Raw genomic sequence first — 20,465 nt, forward strand, 5'->3', positions numbered from 1 at the left:
AAAAAGTAATCCTCAAATTTAGAAGGCTATATCAAATTTCACAGAGAATGAAACTAAAGATTTATTTGCATATAGAAGGCACTATCTATCAGAAGCAGATGGTAGAGAGAACATTTAACATAAGAACAAAGCTGAAATCTTATGTGACAAGCTAAACACAGAAAAAATAAGTCTCCTTCACTTTCTCGTTTTAGTAAACTACTTTTTTCATATTTTTTATTACTTATAAATTTATCATTCTCTATCTGCTATACACAAACTTGCATGCAAATGACATGCAGCAGAAATTATGGCACGCGGCACTCTTCTATGTTCCAAATTTCCTTGGCATATTGAGCGATTGTTCTGTCACTGCTGAACTTTCCACTTCCAGCAGTGCTTAAGATTGACATTTTTAGCCATTTTTTCCTGTCACTGCATGCAAATCATATGAACAAAATCATTTACATGAACAAATGAAAAGTTTCAGGAGAAGTGCAAACACTTTCTACTATTGATTAAAATTTATGAGAAAACATAATAGAAGATTGTGTCTTACCGATACACTTCATCGACTTTTGCCTGAGCATCCATGTAGCTTGGGAAGTCATGACCAAGAAGAAAGTAATCACCACGACCATAACCAGAATTTCCTTCCAAAGATTCAAGCAATGGACTGTAGTCATAGCTTCCAAACACCCCACTCCTGATAAACTTCTTTGCCTCTTCAAATCGAGGATCAGGTTTGAACTACAAATCACAAAAAATGGTGATGTTAATTTCGAGCTTCTTACATGTGTTTTAAAGTTGGATTAGCTTATTTTTGAGAAAAATATTTGTTTGATTTTGCATCCCTTTTGAATAACTGCTCACCAGTCCATTCTCTCTTTCTTTCCTCAGTCGAGGAACATCTTCTGCTGTGGCACCAAAGAGGAAAAAATTCTCCTCACCAATCTCCTCCCTGATTTCTACATTGGCTCCATCTAAAGTGCCTATTATAAGGCACCCATTCAAAGCAAATTTCATGTTGCTTGTGCCACTTGCTTCCATTCCTGCAGTGCTAATATGCTGTGAAAGTTCACTTCCTGGAATTAGCACTTCTGCCACAGACACATTGTAATTTGGGACAAACACAACCTGACAAAAGTTCAAATAGCAGTTAGCTTTTTTTTTCTCCCTAAGAAGTGTATGATATTATATCAAGAATCAAGCAAATACATAATGTTGTACGGATACGATATGTGTATTGGACATGACATATGATACGATATGTGTATTGGATATGACACATGATACGATATGTGTATTGGATATGCCACATATCTGATACGTTTATATTGAAAATAATAAAATACGTATATGTGATTTTTATCGTCTGAATCTAAATTTAAATCATATATATTATACATTGTCAAAATAAAAAATTATAAATTCTAGTCATAAAAAAAATACTACCGTTTTATAAATTAAATACTTCGTTGATTAGTATTAGTAAAGTATCTTAAAATATCCGATGCTTATACATGTCCGATACGGATATGTGATCTAAATTGAAATATCGATGCATCATAGTATGAATGTGGAGATGATAAGTCAAGTAATGATGCATATATAAGATTTTATAAATCTAGGTCCCATTCTGGAGATCTAACTGTTTCCCCATTCCTCTTTTTCAACATTAGGAATGAAAATATACGAAAAATTCACTTAGTATCCTAATTTTTTCTACTTTCAAAAACAAAGGCACTTTATCTAGGAAGTTGCACAAAGTCAAGTTACCTTCAAAAAGCTGTTGACCTCAGGATCACTGTTGACAACAGCACCAACATCATTCACCAGCCTGACAATCCTTATAGCATTTGTATATGTTGCAAATGCCTTTCCTCCAATCATTACAGTACGCGGAGTAGATTTCTTCCGTTCTTCAGGGCTCATTTCCTATCATCATTCAGTTATAAATATAATGACTATCTTCAGCATAGATAATGTATTTTGATAATACTAGGATTTTTTACGTAATAAGTGACTGTATATTTGCATCTCCCAGATGGAAGAAGATGAAATACTATAAACAGTGTTGATGAATTTGCACTAGAAATGGATGTTCCAAAATATTACTGTGCACAGAAAATAAAATGTTAAAATAGAAGCTTGGATATGAGGATAAGGCCGCATGATGTAACTGTGACTCGTTATCAACATCAGTTAAAAGAGGCATAAAAAAGGTAAATTAAAATGATTGGCATTTCAGAAATTTACCCTATCAAACAGTAGGTTGTTTCTCATACCTTTAGCTTCTTGTATCTATAAATCACACCAAGTATGTTAAGTAGCTGCCTCTTGTATTCATGGATACGCTTGACTTGAATGTCAAACAAACTATCCGGGTCAATGCTCTCCCCTGTCACCTGCAAAACATACCGTGCTAAGCGCCGCTTACTAGCCATCTTTGCAGACAGCCATTCTTTCTGCAAGTCTTCATTATCTGCAAACTATGGGAAAAACACCAGGAGTTAGTATACCATCGTAATGGGAATCAATTTGCTGCTGCATAGAAGAAGAATCTGGGTAGTTACCTGTCGAAGACCTGTTAACAAGTCAAGATTGGTTACCCACTTATCAGTTTTTAACCACTTGGTGATTATCCTACTGAGCTCGGGATTGCAAAATTGAATCCATCTCCGAGGTGTAATCCCATTGGTTTTATTTTGGAACTTTGTTGGCCAGATTGAAACATAATTTGCAAACAATTCTGACTTCAATATATCACTGTGTAACTGAGCAACACCATTCACCTACAAGGAGATAGGCACGAAGAGGTATATGGAATTCAGTTAAAATAATTTTACAATCATATGTACCAGGGTAATAGGGAAAAAGAAAATTAGTAACTAAAATATGGAGAGAGGGGCATATACAAGGATACAATATTGATAAAATTGTCACAGAGACTAAAAAATGTCTGTTTGGTATTCCTTACCTTTGACTACATATTTTTATTCATAATTTTGGACACCTTCACTGACCATCTTTAGTTCATACTTCTTAAATTATAATTCTTACCTAGCAATTGTTTTTCTGTTAGATGAATGGTTGGAAATTATGATTGAGGATGGATTGCATTTTAGCAGATTTTTTTTTCTATCAATAATACTATTTTAATAGAGCATATTGTGTTATTAAACAAAAGATTGTTCTCTTTGATTGATCATGATAGCATACAAGATGAATACACTCAGGTTAATGATATCTGCACTATATTTTCACCATTTTCTTCTTTTTATTAATACCTTATTTTCTCAAGGTAATATCTTTCTCCTGTACTATTTTCTCCTAATATGTAGCTTTCTTGCCTTCCTCAGTGGAGTTAGTTAGGAGATACTGTATTATGAGGATATTTTTGGATTGGTCAAGACATTTTCTGCATATATTGTAGTATTCATTCAATTGCATTATCCAAGAGAGCAAAAATTCACTCTTCATAGGTAATATGTTTGCTACTTTCTACAGTAAAAATATGTTTGCTACTTGCTATAGTAACACTACAAGTCTCTGATTTACAATCCTTCCAAATGTTCAGTTTAAACTTTATTCTAATACCACTATTATAACAATAAGTGAGTTTGGAAAAACAATAGATTCATGCATCACAGTATTAAATTGCAGCTGTTCTTGACGTGACAGCCAATAAATCTTCAAGAGAATAATACAGCACGCAGGAAAAATGCTTGCTAGAATAGCACTATAACTGGAATTTGACATAAGTTGTCCAAAAACATTCAGTTCAATGTTTTCTTTCCGAAACCAATATTGGAAAACTTTGGAGGTATATGGTGATAAAAAACAAGCACATGGTAAGATAGATGAAACTCTTCTTTGAGTTCTAAAAAGTACACTTACTGCATGAGAAGAAACCACACACAAATTTGCCATCCGAACTACTGGCTTTTGGGGATTGTCGTCTAAGATGCGCATGTTGGCTAGCTCACTCTCAAGATCCAACCGGGTTGTACTTATCACTGTAGTGAACTGCAAACGTTTCATGGTTTCCACATTAAAATATATCAGTGCAACTTTCATGAAGTCAATCAAGGAGAAACATGGAAGGGGAGCAACTTACTCTCTTGTCTATTTCTTGTATGATTTCCATATGGCGTGGAAGAAGTTTCCACATTACAGGTTGAGACCATTTCTCCAGTGCTTCAGGGAGGACAGTATGGTTGGTGTAAGCAACAGTCCTAGTTAAGATATAGCATCACGTTTTAGCAATAATATATACAGTAATACACTGCAATTGTGAGGGGTGGTGAAATAAAGAGGATGGACAATAAACATTCTGAACAACAATTTTGTACAATTTATTGACCTTGATGTCACATCCCATGCTTCCTCCCATCCAAGTTCTTCGTCATCCATTAGTAATCGCATCAACTCTGGTATTGCAAGTGTTGGGTGAGTATCATTCAACTGAACAGCAACCTTTGTAGGGAACTCTGACCAGTTCCAAGGCCCTTGTCTCCTCGCCTTAAATCGGGATATTATATCCTGTAATTGTACAAAGATAGGAGTGGACAATGGTAACAAAAAGATGTCAAACAAAATTTCCTGGTATTTGGCAAGAATGAATTATGTAAAGATGACCCTAATCGATTCTAATGTGAAAATATCCACGCCATTAAATTTATAAAACATTCTTGTTACATAAAGAAAGTGTTGTCAGCAAAGGTGTTCACTAAGACAAGTCTCAAGAGAAACTAGAACATTTTGTTTGTTACATAATTAACTGAAAGAGGATAGTGAAAATAACTGCTAATTTCTCTTAAAACTCAAAAATGATGACAAACAATGTATACTTTGAATTAAGATAACATCAAATCAACAATACACAGTCACTGACCAACCATCACTGCTGAAAGTTTCAATCCTAGCTTCTTATTATGAATGAACACAAGGAATGATAATACGATACTCTAAGGAACACTTAGCATGAAAAGGAAATTATCAAGTGGATTTGACTTACTTGGAGTGATGCACTGCAGAGAAAGAACTGCTGCTTCAACCGTAGAAGTTTTCCACCTTCTGTGGTATCCCCAGGGTACAAAACTGCACAGATCTACAAAAAACAAATTTTAGGTTAGAATTGCTTCACATAACTTTTTGCTTGCTTCTTTTTTACAGAGGCCAAGGACAACGGGAGGGGATTATGGGGGTTGGGAATACAACTAAAATTCAAAAGGATTGTTATCGGATAATATAATGGCAAGAAATGCTTTGTTCATTTGATTCGTATCACTATAACAGGATCTTTGCAGGTAGAAGCACAACCATTGATCTACTACAAATAATATAGTCACAGACAAGCCACCCACCAATTTTCCCCCTACTTTGTATAGGAACCAACTTATAATCATGTTGAGGACAGCAACCTAGTCACTCTTTAACAGTAATGAAAATTCACAGATGCCAACCTGTTGAGCTCGCGAATGAAGTACTGAAGCTGCATCATGTTGCCCATCATTAAATAAAAATAAATTGAAATCCTCAGCACTTGCTTTTGCCTCCCACAGGCGAAGACTGATGGTGTTCTTGGTTTGGTAACCTGGAATTGGCACATCATAAGCCAGTGCTTGCACAACCTCTCCTCCAACCCATTTTCGTCTGGTATAAACACCAAACTGTAAGTACTTTCATACACTGTATCTGAATATAGCTTGTTTTTACATTTGAATTAAGATTTAAAGAGTAAAAAGAATTATGTTTTAAAATTTTAACCATCATAGATAGTCATTTAACAACCGCCTAAAAATGCTTTTATAAAGTAAATCGGTATATTTACACTTACCTTCCATTAGGGTTAACCTCAACATGACCAAAGAATCTGATGGGGTACAAAATGTCATGCCTCACAACTTCCCAGGGGCTAAACTTCTGTTTGGTTATCATTTGATTTTGCAAATCAGTATCTCATGAAATATGTAATATAGTTCCACAGATTTAAAATGAAGGAGATAAATTAAACCTCAAGCCAGTCCTCTGCAACTTCCTCCTGACCTTCCCTGGTGATTCTCTGCTTAAACAGCCCGTATCTATATCTCAAACCATAACCCCAAGCAGGCAAATTAAGTGTTGCCATTGAATCCAGAAAGCAAGAAGCAAGCCTACCAAGACCACCATTTCCTAGTGCTGCATCCTTCTCCTGCAAAGTTCCAGGTTGAATGATCCAGCAAACAACTTTTATATACCATATAATTAAAATCTATCAATAGATATGAAAGAATGCAGACTTTGGGAAGATGCTTTCATTATGAAAATGAATGTTGAATTTATGAAAACCATTCCATGGTGATTAAAGATATAGGAAGTAGAAATCAGGTAAAACATTTGGGATGAATCTCCTCACAAGTTATACACCAATAACATAATTTGACAATGATAATCTAGCATGCGGCCCTAGAGAAAAATATATTTCATGCATAGATTGTAATTTTTTATTACCTGTTCTGTTATTTCTTCTAGTTCAAGTCCAAATTTGCGCAAAGCATTAGCATATGCATCTTGGATGTTCAGATTTCCAATGGCATTGGTCAAAGCTCGACCTTGAAGGAACTCCATCGATAAGTAGTAAGTTTGCTTGGGATCAACTTTGTGAAAATGAGCGTATGTTTCATTCCATTGCTGAAATAATATCATCAATGTACAACAGCAGCATTAGTACTTTCCAAGTAAACAATTCCACCTAGAACTTAAATCAGTAGTAGGGAGAGAACAAACTATTCACAAAATTCTAAAAACAGTTATTTATTGTCTTAATTTAGTTAACCTTTATTTGTATAATTTGATTCCTTAATTGTTTCCTACGAAATTATTCATAACTTGCCTCTTGCTTACAAATACCAACCAGAACTTATAAATCTGTCCAAATTTCAGATCAATTCAAACTACTGAATTATAAAAAGGTAAGAATGGATCCTCTCCCGTGCACAACCTTATCATGTTAAGATTTGAGATGACCAGATCCATGCTCGTGAAAAGTTTCACTACATCACACATGCACACACGTGTACACGTGTACACAATTCCATATACACTAAAACACTCTGCTTGTTGGCATGACCAATTAATGGTCCTAAATCTTTCTCAGAGAAAAATCTCATTTTATTAGATGTCGATTGCTATTGAGAAATTGAGATACCAACATCTTTAATCATCACTATAACTATAACATGAAAGTGAAACACATTCGTATTTGTAACTGTTTATAAACAAAACACTCTTGACTCACAAATAAACTTTAGACATCGCAATTCCAAGAAGTAGAAGTATACGATCATACCCGAATGAGACGATCACGAACACTCTCAGCAGTGGCGTAGTAAGCTTGTTCCAGCTCAAACTTGAAAGGGGAAAAATGAGGACTGAACTGAGCATGGTAAGTAATATTGGATGCAATCTCATCAGGCTTTTCAGCCAATGGATGTGCCACTGCTGGAATCTTGGCAGAAACTGCAGAAACACCAACCTTGCCACTACCACCATTAGCCTCTACTTTAGCCGCCATTTCTAATCTGTCACCAAAAACAGTTATTTTTCTCACAACCCACTTATCAAATAGTCACAATAATATAAACTTTTATCTACCACCAATCAAATTGATGATAAAAAGAAAGCCCCAAGTAAAAGAACAATTACCTCTTCCAACTTTAATCAATGTAACCTCTCTCTCTCTCCCTCTCAATCTCTATGAATCAAGATTAAGAATTGAAGAAATGTGCAAGTGGAAAAACAAGTGATTAATAAGCAAAAACAAAATCAGGGCGTGGAAGCAAATGGGAAGATATTTCAAGGAGTGTTGTTGCTAAGCCACAGAAGGGAATCACGAGATATGATGCTGAATGATACCATAAGTGAGAGTGAGACCCTTTAAATGGAAAGAGAAGGAGATAGAGAAAGACTTTGGAGTGATTGAATGAGTGAATAAAATGAAGAAAATATCATGCAAGTTTAGATTTTTCTCTTGTCTCCAATTGAATTTGATAGAAAAGTGAGCAGTGAGAGTGAAGGAAGCAATGAGTCACATGGAGTGTGAGAGTGCGTTAGATACTTAGATTTATTTGGCTTTTTGCGTTGGGATAACAAAATGGAGCATTATGGGATGAATGATGAGATAGTTTCGGAACGGTGAGAAGGAAGACACGTGTGAGCTTTGATTGGAAGCGGTCGTAAGGGAAAAGGTTGATGTGTTCTACAAGAGCGGTTGGAACTCACGGAAAAGTAAGAAACGTTGGTGCAAGTTATACGTCTTTCGATCACGTGGCTTCTAATTCTTAGCAGAAAAACAGGAATATCTAAAGGATTTATATTTCAATGTCCGTTTTCTTAGACTAATAAAAAAATTTACTGATTTTATCATAATTCTATGATTCTAGTGATACGTGTTCATAGAACTTTTGATGTCAACCTTTACACATGGAAAATAGAAGTGAAGTGATATCATATGCTAGTTTATTTATGGTAACTCAAGGTAAATTTTAGATAAAATATATTTTACATGCAATAAATATCGTCGTCCTTTTCTTTTTAGTATAATTGTAGAATTAATCAATTTTAATAGAATAAAAATGATCTCATTTGGTTTTTAATGGTATCCTAATAATTTAATAAGGACAAATTAATTGGTTACATGCAAAACACGCGTTTGCAATATTTTTAACCACAATACAAAAATATTATTATATTTAATTATTTTTTTTTAAATCGTTGAACCCTTCCCTTACCTATATTATTATTATTTTTTATTTCTTTAACTTTTCAGATACTTTTCAGCTATAATATGCGAGAAAATGAAAAAAACAGAAAAAATTATTTTGAAAAAAATCATTCCGAATTTACAATGTATATGATATTTTATATAAAGTTTTTTTTTCAGAAATTTTATTCCAAAAAACTCTACGTATTTCATATGTTCTAAAAAATTCATTCTAAAAATTTTGTTATGAAAATTTTGAAAAGTTTTGTCAGAAAGATTTTCAATGTAGAAAATCTAAAATTCACTTTTACAAATGACAAAATGATAATTTTAAAATTTAAGGGGATGCAAGAAGGAAAAGGCCTAAATTATTTTAACCTAGTGAATTATTGAGCCTCATGTTACTGTTTTATTTGATATACTATATCACAATGACTTAAATACTAAATCACTTAGGCTGTGCGATCCAAGAATCACTTGTATCAATAAATATTATAATTTGGAGGAGAAACTGGTAGTCAAACGTGCCCAAAATTCAATGTTTAAATACATGAGTTGCACACAACTTTGTACAATTAAGTAAAAGAATATATATATATATATATATATATATATATATATATATATATATATATATATATATATATATATATACTATATTAATGAAACATTAATGATAATAAAGATTCATGCAAGAAACTGTTAAGCACTTCGTGTGTTCAACGACAAGAAACCTTAGTCGATAGATCATAGATTTTCAATCAAACCCTATGCAAGTTTGTTTGAACATTCGGTACTAAAAATACTATACAACATTTTCTCTTCAAGCAAAAAACCGTTACATATTTCCACATGTATGCACCAAAAACATCATCTTCAAAACAGAACATTATGAGATAAAATGAAGGAATCAACATGCTTAAGTTGGTGAAGAGTACTATATGACACGTATTTCGCAAACTCAACCTCAAATTCTCAATGCACTCACGAGATAAAATTTGTATCATCCTAAAATGTTGTAATATAGTGCCACAAAACACAGTCAGTCACCTTAAAATAGATCCAGTGACATCTTCAGTTTGTTTTGTTTCCATCTAGGAAGCTTAGAGAAAGCAGATTTTGGCATTCCAAACTTCTCACGGAACTCTTCATTGGATAAATATACCTATTCATCACAAAATGTAGATTCTAGTCACTTTTCAGAGTATAGAACCAAAGTTCTGTATAAACTTTTATCTTGGTCTTTCGTATTAATCCTCCAAAAGCAAGAAAAAGGTTAAAGATGGTAACAAAACTGATTGAATTAGTTTAGAAAGTACCTCTCTTTTTGTCAAATCAATGCCAGTTACTGGATTAGCAGAAACTACTCTCAGGCGTTCGTAGGGGTGTGTAGGCAAATTCTCACCATCCAAATTTCTATCCTTTTGAGTGAAACTTGCAGAGTCATTAGATGAGCTTAGTTCTGTTGCTGGAGACTCAGCCTGTGGCGTTGGTTTTTCTAGGAAAAGAAAAACAAAATGATAAAATATAACAAGTAAAGGATGAAAAAGAATCACCTTAGTCAATACTTCATAACTCAATTGAATTTGATACCACTAATGATTCTTTACAAAACACCTGAGAATAATTACTTGTTGGAGATTTCATGCTGACTAGAGATAAAATAATTTTATAATATATAAGTAAGTGCGGTTGAAAATTCAAGTGTGAATTTAAGTCTCATATTAAGTAAAAATGAGAAAATTAAACATCATATAACGATGAAGACCCATAAATCCATTGCCTTAAGGTTTTGGGTTAAGAGTGGTATCAATCCCTTATGAGTGGGTTGGACTCATGTCTCATTGGTACTTTATCTCCCTGATGATCCTCTCTCGAAAGACCCAACAAGTGCAAACCGCACCTTAGAAGCCAGCCAGTTGAGTTAGACTTAAACTTCACTTCTTAACATGGTATCAAAGTCGTGGATTAGAGTTTATTCTAGCGAAATTTGTTGTCCTAGTTTTGTAAGGTTGAGTTAGGCTTAAACTTCATTTTTTAACATGGCATCAGAGCCATAGGTTGCATAAGACTTCAAGTCAACTTCTTAACATTACTATTTATTAAGATGTACATATTAAAATAACTATTTTAAAATTCTTACAAAGAAGAATCTCTTTATCAATAGATACAGATATATATATATATATATATATATATATATATATATATATATATATATATATATATATATACAACTTTGGAGTAGATAGCTCCAAAGAGAACTAACTCATTCACATATAGACTAACTGTTCAATTAAACAATTTCACATCAGAAATTGATGAGAAGGATTGTTATTACCAGCACTGTCATTGGTAGGAGAGCCTTCAAAGAGCTTCTTGACAACAGGAGTGGAGCTAGAAAGAAGCCTATCACCTGCACGGCTAGGTAAAGGGGAACTACTTCTTCCACGCCCATTGGAGAAAGCAGAAAAGCTTCTGTGACCATTAGGAGTAGAGTCCCTGGAGGTTGCTTTTAATGGGGTTCTAATATGTCCCTGGATAATGTGGAAAACATTACGAAGACAAAAGCAATGATCAAAAGCTGAAAACCTTCTAAAATTGATGTTATTAAATGCAGTCACCTACTTCTACACTTTTTGCTTTTCCTTTCAGAATTGCAAGCTTTCTCTCAAATGAGTTGCCAACAATCTGCAACAATTCACTCAGAACAATTGATAAGATTGGTAACAATATAATGTAAAACACCAAAAAGGTGTCCCATTCAAACACCAGATAAAAACACTAACTGTTTGCATATGCAAAGAGACAACTTCTGGATTCAAACTCATGACCAAGGTCAATGGCAAAATATTGAATTGTATATGAAAAATATTTCTATGTATATCCACACCAGTATATATAAAAAAATCTTGCAGGGAGTTCAGAAATCGATCTTTAATTCTAGGAAAGTGGGGGCAAGGGATCGCATCAAGTCTCCACTATACCAATGAGCACTTCTTAAAATTAGTCATTATAGTATGATGATCGATAGTTATGATTTTGAAGGGAGAACACTTACATTTTCTTTTGAGTGATCCCATGAAAAGAAACAGGTGAAAAATGGTGGCTCATAACCTTCTGTTACAATATAAATAGGGATGTCCAGGGATAGGCCTTCAGCAAGGATATCCATTTCCAGAAATTTCTGCTCATAACAGTTTCCAATGTAAGATAAACATATTGCAGCAAAGAGTAAGCCTATATTACATTAAAACTGCAGACTTTGATCTCATGATTCATTTTATGGTCAAATAAGAATTAGTTCCTAGAACGAGACTGTCAAATAGTTAGTGAATAATGAAGAATGGAGAAACAACTACCAAACTTGCCTCTTTATGAATTAGATGCATAAACAATAACTTCCTTGTATAGTATATTAGATGCATAAACTTCCTTGTATAAGCAAAGTAATAATAACATAGATGTTAATGGTGGGAATTCAAAATGTGAGTGGCAATGTGAAGAAGACCATATATACGTGAAATAAAAAACTGATTTAATTGCACGCATTACAATTAGAGTAAAAGCATAGTAAGTAGGTACCTGGCCAAGATTAAGAGCTTCTTGTTTTGATTTGACAGCCGAATGCAAGCCAACCCAAACATAAATCTCTCTTTGACAATCAAGCAACAAAACATCTTCGGTAATTAAATCATCCTGTGTATAATTGTATATCTCTTTCACCTGAAATATTATATGAAGGTTACAATTAATGACGTTAAAATAATACATTATATATGTGTGTATGTGAGCAAAAGAAAAGTTAACAAAAAAAAGGCCACAGTATAAAGTTCATAGAACTAATGAGAAAAAAAAGCTCTAATTCTGGTTGATGTTATAGGCATTTCAATCTCAGTGCTGGTAATCTAAATGCTTATTAGAAATGCTACTTATGGTGGTTCTTATCTCAGTCTTCATCAGAAATATTATTCTGTTATTGAGTTAATAGAATAATGTATTAGTTATTACAGGTCACAAGAACAGTTTCAAATTGTAGAAGTAGCATACCTTGAAGTCTCCTCCTGAGTTGAAATTCCAAGAAATCAGCGTGAGAAACAGAACCATCAATTAGACATGCTTTCCCTGTCATTTCACCCAGGATAGTTCTAAACCAAGTGAGATCTAGATTACTCTTCTTAAGAAGGTGTTTTTCTTACCTTTTGTTATTTTTAATGCAAACAAATGTGGATCATCTATGAATCCTTGAATTTCTTTGCCTTTTGGATACTCTGCCTTTCCACCAAGAGCTTCCCAGAAAACATCAGGTTCATTCCCTTCCCTCACAGACACAGGTAGCCATTTTGTCTGCAGGTTTGCATCAAGAAATAGTGAGTCAACACTATATATAACAAGAACTATATTGTCTTGTAGTTTAATATAAATTCAAATGAAAAACTCGTTGCTAAATGTTTCCTTTCAGTGACTTTCATCTAAAAAAAATATTCCAGCACCAAATATCAATTGCAATGACGTACATTAAGTAGCTCCACCAGTCTATCAAGAAGATTATGGTCTCTAGCAGAAGACAGACTCCCAATCCAAGTATAGATAGATCCTTCATTTTGCAGAATGTAGCAATAGGATGAATTCAGGGAGGTTGAAGCCTATAACAATTTTAGTACATAGTCAATACATACTGACAAATAATACAATTTTTATACATAAAAAAATGCAAACAAAACATGCATTGAAGTCAACCACCATTTTGTGTAGAACAGACAAAAACCAAAATATAAATAACACCCAATAGACCAACAGTAACAGAAAACAATAGATTGGACTTCAGAATTTCTTATTTTAGTCCGTAGTCAATAAGAAAATGATATTGGAATAGTTAGTGCTGAAAAATAACTGGTAACTAGAAACAACTGATGCAATTTAGAAAAAAGAAAGAAACCAATAGCTTTGCTCAAAGCCTTTGTGTACACTTTGGTGATTAGAGAAAAGATATAATAAAAATAAAAAAAGGATTCCACTAAAGTCAAATTAATAGAAACTTACTTGATCAACTTGGATGGCCTGCATATTATCTAGACTTGTACCTTGTACTCGAAACAAAGCAACCAGGTTTTCATTGTAAGTTTCATCCACCAAACCTTTTTCTTCTATGAAGTTTCTATACCCTGAACTGTTTCCCCCCTTACAAGAACAAAAATGAAGAATTTGGAGCATGTGACTTTTTTAATACTAAACACAACTTCAAAATCCAATCTGGAGCACATACCTTGAATATGACTAGTCTGTGAAGTATTGAGAAAAACTGAGCTGGTTCTTTACCCTCATGGATTTGAGCCTGAACAGACATGTGATGTAAATTGAATATATTAGGCAGAGCAATTGCAGGAGACTTATGTCTTTTACACGAATGTGCTAAATATGCAGAATGTAGCAATAAGAAGCTAGCACCTATTGTGAAGATAAAAATTGTACACATATTTCCCAAAACTATAATTTCATTATTCGATCAACCCATTGTAAGAGTTGGCAAAGGAAGAGCAGCACTAACCATAACTGGATTAGTTCTGATTGAATCAGCCATAGTACTCATGTGGGAAATGACAGCTGTTTTATCCTCCTGCAGGCCAAAATCATAGAACAAAAGCGCAATTTGGGTTAGGATTATTGACAACAACCAAGCCTATTTCAAAAGATGAGATGAAAAGTTTATCATTGTTACAGAAGTTGAAGAGCTGAGTACTAAATGGAAGACATATTGGGTATTTTAGACACGTTAAAAAAACTACCTAATGGAAGACAGAAAACCTTGACTAGTGCCTACCATTACACTTTTGGAGCCAACCCAAGCATAAAATAGTGTCTCATCTCTTCCATTTCCTGGAAATGTATACTGTACAATATAGCAATCTCCACTGTAAAGCTTTGTCAGTTCAGTAACTGAAAGAAGAGACAATTCATCACCATCCACCCGCCAAACCTGAAATTGCAGTATTCAGAACGGACAACACAGGAAAAAGAAAATATGATCACTGGAAACGGAGAAAAATATAAGTTTTGAGCAAGAAGATACTTTTATTGTGCCACTGCAATCTATAGATGGTTCGTTGTCTTCTTCAGGAAGTTCTTTCACCTCATAACCCTGGTGCTTGAATATGGCTGAGGCAGAAAAAACAAACTTCAAGAAAAGAACAATAGAGTACACACTAATGGTAAACTTCTTAAACACGAGAAATGTGTATAAGATACTAAACCTGCCACTTTTTCTTTGCCTTCCTCATAAAGCCTAAGCTCCACTGTTTTAGGCCAATTAGTAAAGTATGACCGAAAGATGGTACTTTCCAATCCTTCTGACAAAAATGTCAAATGAGTCTTGCTTGATCTGCCTTCATTTCTGACAAAATCCTAGTAAAATGGAGATAATAGTGAGCATAGGTAATGCCTTCAATGCAATGCTTATGGAAAAGCACAATTGACAACATGAATTAATGTAAATCAACTGTCCTACCATTACAGCTACAAAGAATTATTAGGTGGGGTTTATGATTAAAAATTATAAATAATTTTGCCTCCAGGGAAAATACAATAAAAGTAATTGTGAATGAAGAAAACTATCCCAGAATGTATATTTCTTTAGTAAGATAAGTTTCAGAACAAAGGTGAACATCAAGTGAGTGAAAGTTTGACATCAATAAACCAAGCCTAACTCCTTTTTGACTATAAGATAATGGTAAAACATAGAGACTGGAAAGCAGGGATATTCACAGTTTCCATGAAATAAACTAAACTCAGAAGAGAGTCTTACTTCTATAGCTCTGGTGGCTGTTCTTCTTTCAGTCAATAAAGTCTGCTTTCCCATCCAGACAAAAATCTCACTATCACAGTCCAACATATAACACTTATCTGTCTCAAGCATTTCTTTGCTGAATACATTGGTTCCAGTCTCACAAAGTTTTCCCTGTAAATTTATCCTGTTAAAATGTGAAAAAGAAACCCCTCTTTAGCAAAGAGTGACAAATTTCTTGAAGTTAACCAACTAATAAAGTAATTTAGGTTAGACAATAAACTTTGATGCCCTTAATTGAATAAGTTAATTAAACTTATGCCATATTTTACATAGAAATAATCTTTGACAAGTATGGTTCGGCAAAACTTGCCCTAATGCATGCACACACACATTATGCAAATAGTTGTATAAACCTCACCAAAATAGCTTTAGAGGAGGAGCCTCAGATTCCTGAACAGGAGGCTGTTCTCGAGGTATAGGAGCGTAACCACCAAATAAACTCCAGAATTCACCCACATCGGAATCACCAACAAATTTTCCATCCTCTACAGCAAATAGTAAAATTATGATTGCAACATCTTTCCCTCAGAAACCGGGAATAAGCATTAAAAAAGTTGTGTAACCTATTGTTGCTACTTCGCATTTTCCACCATGCTTATTCTCCTTGATATACTGAACAACCTCCAAAGCTTTAGCTCTTTCTTGAATGGTAGAGTTGCACCCACTGAAGAGGAAGATTTTTAAGGCCGTATCAAGGATGAACACATCTTCATGATTCAACGATGTCCTTATGAAAGGCACCTAATGAATATATATATATATATATATATATATATATATATATATATATATATATATATATAAGGGCGTTAGATACAGGCTATACTAACATAATAAATCAAACAATGGAAAGTCTGTAAGCAAGAAAAGAAAATGAAACTGGGAGCTATGCTGTCTGAAACTAACATGTATAACCCCAACAGGGATCATCATTGATATTATCTCATCTAAAGTTATTAATCATTGTTTAATACGGTATTATGTGGAGACACAATAAGGTATTGTCCATAACTAAAATTTTCAATGAGAGGAAAATAGGCAGAGGAGGTGATTCACATTAACAGACAACAGAAGCAGTTAATTATCAAATTTCAGAAACAACTCACTTCCTTCACATGAACAACATAATCTCCCCTGCAAGTATACAGGTGGACTTGATATTCACCATTCAAACTCCCCTGTTTTGAAGTAAACACTCCTTCAATGGGTATAAGACAAGGCCTGAAGTATGATAGAAACTTCTGCGATTCTTGGCCTTGAATTTCCCTGTATTGAACACTGCACGATCCTAATGCTGCATCCAGCTCAAGTGCCTTTTCTGATGCCAAGCTTGAATCTACCTGTCAAAACTTTATTGACTGTGAAACAATGCTGATCATGCTATTTATTCACAGTTAGCAATGCAACATTCATGCATACTTAAAAATTACGTTCAGTGTTTAATGTATTAAAATCAAATGTTGTGAATAGATATTTGTTACAATATATCCATTACCTTCTTTGATCTATTTAACCAGATATAAATCACCAAGCAAATTTTTGATAAACAAATACAAACCCATAGTCTTTATTTTGCCGTTGGATAAACAGAAATTACACCTAAAGCAAGTTTTATTGAGGAAATCTTGGTACCGTAAATTAGACAGTACAGTTTCACATTACCTAAATGGGATAAAATCATAAAAAACATGTCTATACAGTAAACATGATGAGAAAGATGACAATAAATGTTATAGGAAAATGGAGGACCACACCATCATGTGAGTAAAAATTACAAGGAACTATTTGAGGGAGAAAAAAACTAAGGAGCCTAAAAATATTTGCCTGCCGAAAAATAACAGTAACATTATCACTACAAGCAAGACAACTAGAAAAGAAAGGATATAAACCTTCTTTGCTTCACTTCCTAGCCAATAATGTATGTCATAATGAGGAGTGCCAATTTTCGGAAAGACGGCCTGTTTCCACAAACACATAAAAAGGTCTGCATCAAATTTATGTAGAGTTTAAATTAAGGTTATGCTCATACTGAAGGGAATTGTTAAGATATCATTATGGCAAAGGTGGCTCCAAAATTAATGGGTTCAATTTCAAAAGGGGATAGCAAAACTCAAATAGAGATGATGAAGACAATCTTTGAAAATTTGGATTTAGATGAGATATAGGCAGCAAATTCTTCATGCATTCAAAAGGATCGATGGGGAAATAAAGTGAGCATTATCTTACATTCAAGACTAAGTATGCACTTCCGGTATAGAATTTTCCATGACTTGACTTTGATACTGAAACCAGCCGCTGATTCTCAATACACCAAATTTCTAAGCCTCTAAGAACATTAAGCTAAGCTAAGTATAAAACAAAGAACTGTGATACATTTAAAAATAAAATTTATAGTTGAAACACAAATCTGCAAGAACTTGCATAAAAGTCAAGAGATTAGCATCCAGGTCAAGAGTTTTATGTGCTTACCAACTATTTTTAAAATGTAGCATGATTACAATGCAAGAATCTATTCTCCTATCTTTTTATTTCATTTTTTCTCCATAATCAATAAGTCATTCACCAGTGCCTTTGCAATTGACATGGCTAATGCCAGTTAAAATCAGCTATGTTCTGGCGGCTTTGTCATCAGAAATTAATACCAATTCTATTTTCTCTGGCATGAAAAAAAAAACTGAACAAAAATAAACTAACTACTGCCTGTTCTACAGAGTAGCACAAATTATAGAACAATTGAAAAGAAAATGGTTGTAAGGATACGGGTTTGCTCCTGCTGTTTGGAATGCAGAGTCCATTTCTTTAGTGACAATAGGCATTGAGTCTGTGGCTCTAATACTCCAGCCAAATGATCCCACACTAGATTATTCTGCAATCCAAGATTTAAACTACGTTAGTCCTTAGATCCTGAGATATATATGGAATTTGAATTTTCTGCTAGGTATTTCTGTGTTGTTCTTCTGTTGTGCTTTCAAAATGCTTTGATGGTCACTGATTTTCAAGTTTTAAAATATATTAAAAATATTTGTATGGTACCAACATAGTGTATTTTTAATGCTCAACAGAAAACAGCACCAGAAAAAGTCACTAGAGAATCTTGACTCATATACAAGTTAACAATGGGATTGCTCTTTCCATATACAAGTTAACAATGGGATTGCTCTTTCCAGAGCATATATTAATACTTATCTAGTAAGGTTTAAGGTGGCAACACATTAATGATTTATATTATAACCGTGCATCTATAATCCAGAAACACTGCTATAATAAACAAATAATCAAGCAAAGACATACTACCATTGTGCAATTAATTTAAAACAGCTAAGGTTTCATTTAACTTATGCCAATGTCAGTCACATGACTAATAATTTAAGAATTTAATTCTATTAAATAAATAAACCAATGAATGACAGCTGTTATCAGTAAATCTAGTATCTTCTTTATGTAATTACAGCAAAAAACAAATCACACAAAGTTCTAATTATTTTGGTTATGAAACATTCAAAAGGAAAATGTGTATCACACTTTAAAAGCATTCATATTTTGTTTCTGCATCGCCTGTTAGATTTAAAGTATGTAATTTTTCTGCTCAAGTAACAATGATGAAGATAAAAAATAAAATTTCCACCAAGACACCAATAATTTAAAGAAAATAATCTTTCAGGTAATCAACTTGATAACTTAGGAAAGTCTAAAATAGCAAGAAATCTAAACTAAATACTAAACCAAAACGCAGCAGAAAATATTTGATGAAACTAACCCAACACATAACCAACACATAACTCCCAAAATCAACACAACTATCAGGCTGCGCCGAAACGAATCTATATCAGTCAATACCCAGAACCGATCCTACCCAAAAGTCAAAAGGCAATAACAATGCAAGAAAAGGGGATTGAAAAAAGATGATCTACAGCAAACAAGTACAAAGCTTGAACAAATTCAAAGAGCAACCAAGAACCAACCATAAAGGTCGTTCATTCCTTGGGCAAAACAAAGTCAAAAGACGATAACAATGCTAAAAAGGGAGAGAAAAAAGATGATCCACTGCAATCAAACACAAAGCATGAACATTCAAAGAGCAGACAAGACTAATTTGACCAGCAGGGTAGATCATCATAGTCCACACACACCTCTATTCAACAGCAGATTCAGGAGCTACCACCATGTGATGGTGATGGTTGAACAGACAGGGAAAGAACAAAACTTGGATATTCCCATTTGAAAAGCCTTGGCCGAAGACAAACAAAATGAAAGCTTTATATTGGAGGGCAAAATGACATTGGAATGATGAAAACAGCGTTTGGTGGAGAAAGAGACTTGAGATAAAGCAAAACCAAAACAAAAAATTGAAAAGCATGGTTATCTTTACCGTCCAGCTTGTATGTGGGTCCCACAAGAATGGCTTTCTAGTTGTGCACTTTGCAGTGTGGTTGATGGAAAGAGGGTGATGATGATGAAGTGTGATGTGGTGTGGTGTCTGTTTTACGCCTTGCGGTGTTACCATAGACACTGAGAAAACATTGCAACATAGAAAGAGATTTCTAACTCAAATGTGACTTTCAACACTATCTTTAATGTTCTGACATACCTCTCTGACATAGGATGGTATATATACATATACAACATATATATCTTCGGTGTCTTTGTCTCTTTGTTTGTATAACAGTTTATCTTTTTCTTCTTATATGTATTATTAATAGACAGTTCTCGTGATAGGATAATAAATAAAAGATATTTTTTATTGTCTTATTTATGTTTTAGATTTTGTTTTATCCTTTTAGATTTAAAATGAATTACTTTGATAGTGGTTCTCTTTAAACCAAATCAGTCTTTTCACCGATTTTTGACAGAAACAGTGACAGTTTGTTTTAACTGATATGAGTTATCATGTTAGTA

General features: G+C 33.8%; 2 protein-coding genes across 6 annotated transcripts; both read right to left on the reverse strand.

The window, feature by feature from the left end:
- Positions 1–36: 36 nt before the first annotated feature.
- On the reverse strand, positions 37–8,053 carry PHS2 (alpha-glucan phosphorylase 2). The gene is made up of 16 exons (XM_028076259.2): positions 7,669–8,053; positions 7,313–7,544; positions 6,475–6,654; positions 5,999–6,175; positions 5,822–5,907; positions 5,448–5,637; positions 5,000–5,092; positions 4,346–4,524; positions 4,100–4,217; positions 3,880–4,008; positions 2,556–2,774; positions 2,268–2,471; positions 1,759–1,917; positions 853–1,116; positions 539–729; positions 37–414 (listed from the first exon to the last, which is right to left on the reverse strand). Exons 2-16 carry the CDS (start codon positions 7,535–7,537, stop codon positions 288–290), a joined length of 2,541 nt encoding a protein of 846 aa, XP_027932060.2. The 5' UTR covers positions 7,538–7,544; positions 7,669–8,053; the 3' UTR covers positions 37–287.
- Positions 8,054–9,441: 1,388 nt separating this feature from the next.
- VLN1 (villin-like 1) lies at positions 9,442–20,143 on the reverse strand. 5 transcript variants are annotated; one of them, XM_028076257.2, is made up of 23 exons: positions 19,939–20,133; positions 18,330–18,435; positions 17,796–17,895; positions 17,459–17,527; positions 16,676–16,909; positions 16,133–16,310; positions 15,928–16,054; positions 15,528–15,693; positions 14,977–15,127; positions 14,796–14,881; positions 14,547–14,702; positions 14,274–14,342; positions 13,992–14,060; positions 13,769–13,906; positions 13,243–13,371; positions 12,925–13,072; positions 12,776–12,789; positions 12,311–12,451; positions 11,787–11,912; positions 11,354–11,416; positions 11,067–11,262; positions 10,045–10,223; positions 9,442–9,890 (listed from the first exon to the last, which is right to left on the reverse strand). In XM_028076257.2, exons 2-23 carry the CDS (start codon positions 18,383–18,385, stop codon positions 9,777–9,779), a joined length of 2,709 nt encoding a protein of 902 aa, XP_027932058.1. In that variant the 5' UTR covers positions 18,386–18,435; positions 19,939–20,133; the 3' UTR covers positions 9,442–9,776. The 5 variants fall into 5 exon arrangements, with proteins under 5 accessions (XP_027932058.1, XP_027932056.1, XP_027932059.1 ...); XM_028076255.2 differs by lacking the exon at positions 19,939–20,133 and adding an exon at positions 19,700–19,898; XM_028076258.1 differs by lacking the exon at positions 19,939–20,133 and adding an exon at positions 19,532–19,663.
- Between the last annotated feature and the right edge of the window lie 322 nt (positions 20,144–20,465).

This window comes from Vigna unguiculata, chromosome 6 (assembly GCF_037176805.1).
Source record: "Vigna unguiculata cultivar grain cowpea cultivar isolate G323 ecotype 2 chromosome 6, ASM3717680v1, whole genome shotgun sequence".
NCBI classification, from domain to species: Eukaryota; Viridiplantae; Streptophyta; class Magnoliopsida; order Fabales; family Fabaceae; genus Vigna; species Vigna unguiculata.

Bases quoted from the DNA above. Each gene is read 5' to 3' on its own strand.
- PHS2 (XM_028076259.2), bottom strand. From the start codon at position 7,537: ATGGCGGCTAAAGTAGAGGCTAATGGTGGTAGTGGCAAGGTTGGTGTT. The intron at 5,093-5,447 runs GTTGGCATCTGT...TGTTTTTTGTAG, and splicing joins TTCATTCGCGAGCTCAACAG to ATCTGTGCAGTTTTGTACCC. The intron at 1,918-2,267 runs GTATGAGAAACA...GAATGATGATAG, and splicing joins ATAGATACAAGAAGCTAAAG to GAAATGAGCCCTGAAGAACG.
- VLN1 (XM_085674850.1), bottom strand. From the start codon at position 20,073: ATGGTAACACCGCAAGGCGTAAAACAGACACCACACCACATCACACTT. The intron at 17,554-18,329 runs GTATCCTTACAA...AATTTGATGCAG, and splicing joins CAAACAGCAGGAGCAAACCC to ACCTTTTTATGTGTTTGTGG. The intron at 16,311-16,675 runs GTGAGTTGTTTC...TATATTCATTAG, and splicing joins ATGTTGTTCATGTGAAGGAA to GTGCCTTTCATAAGGACATC.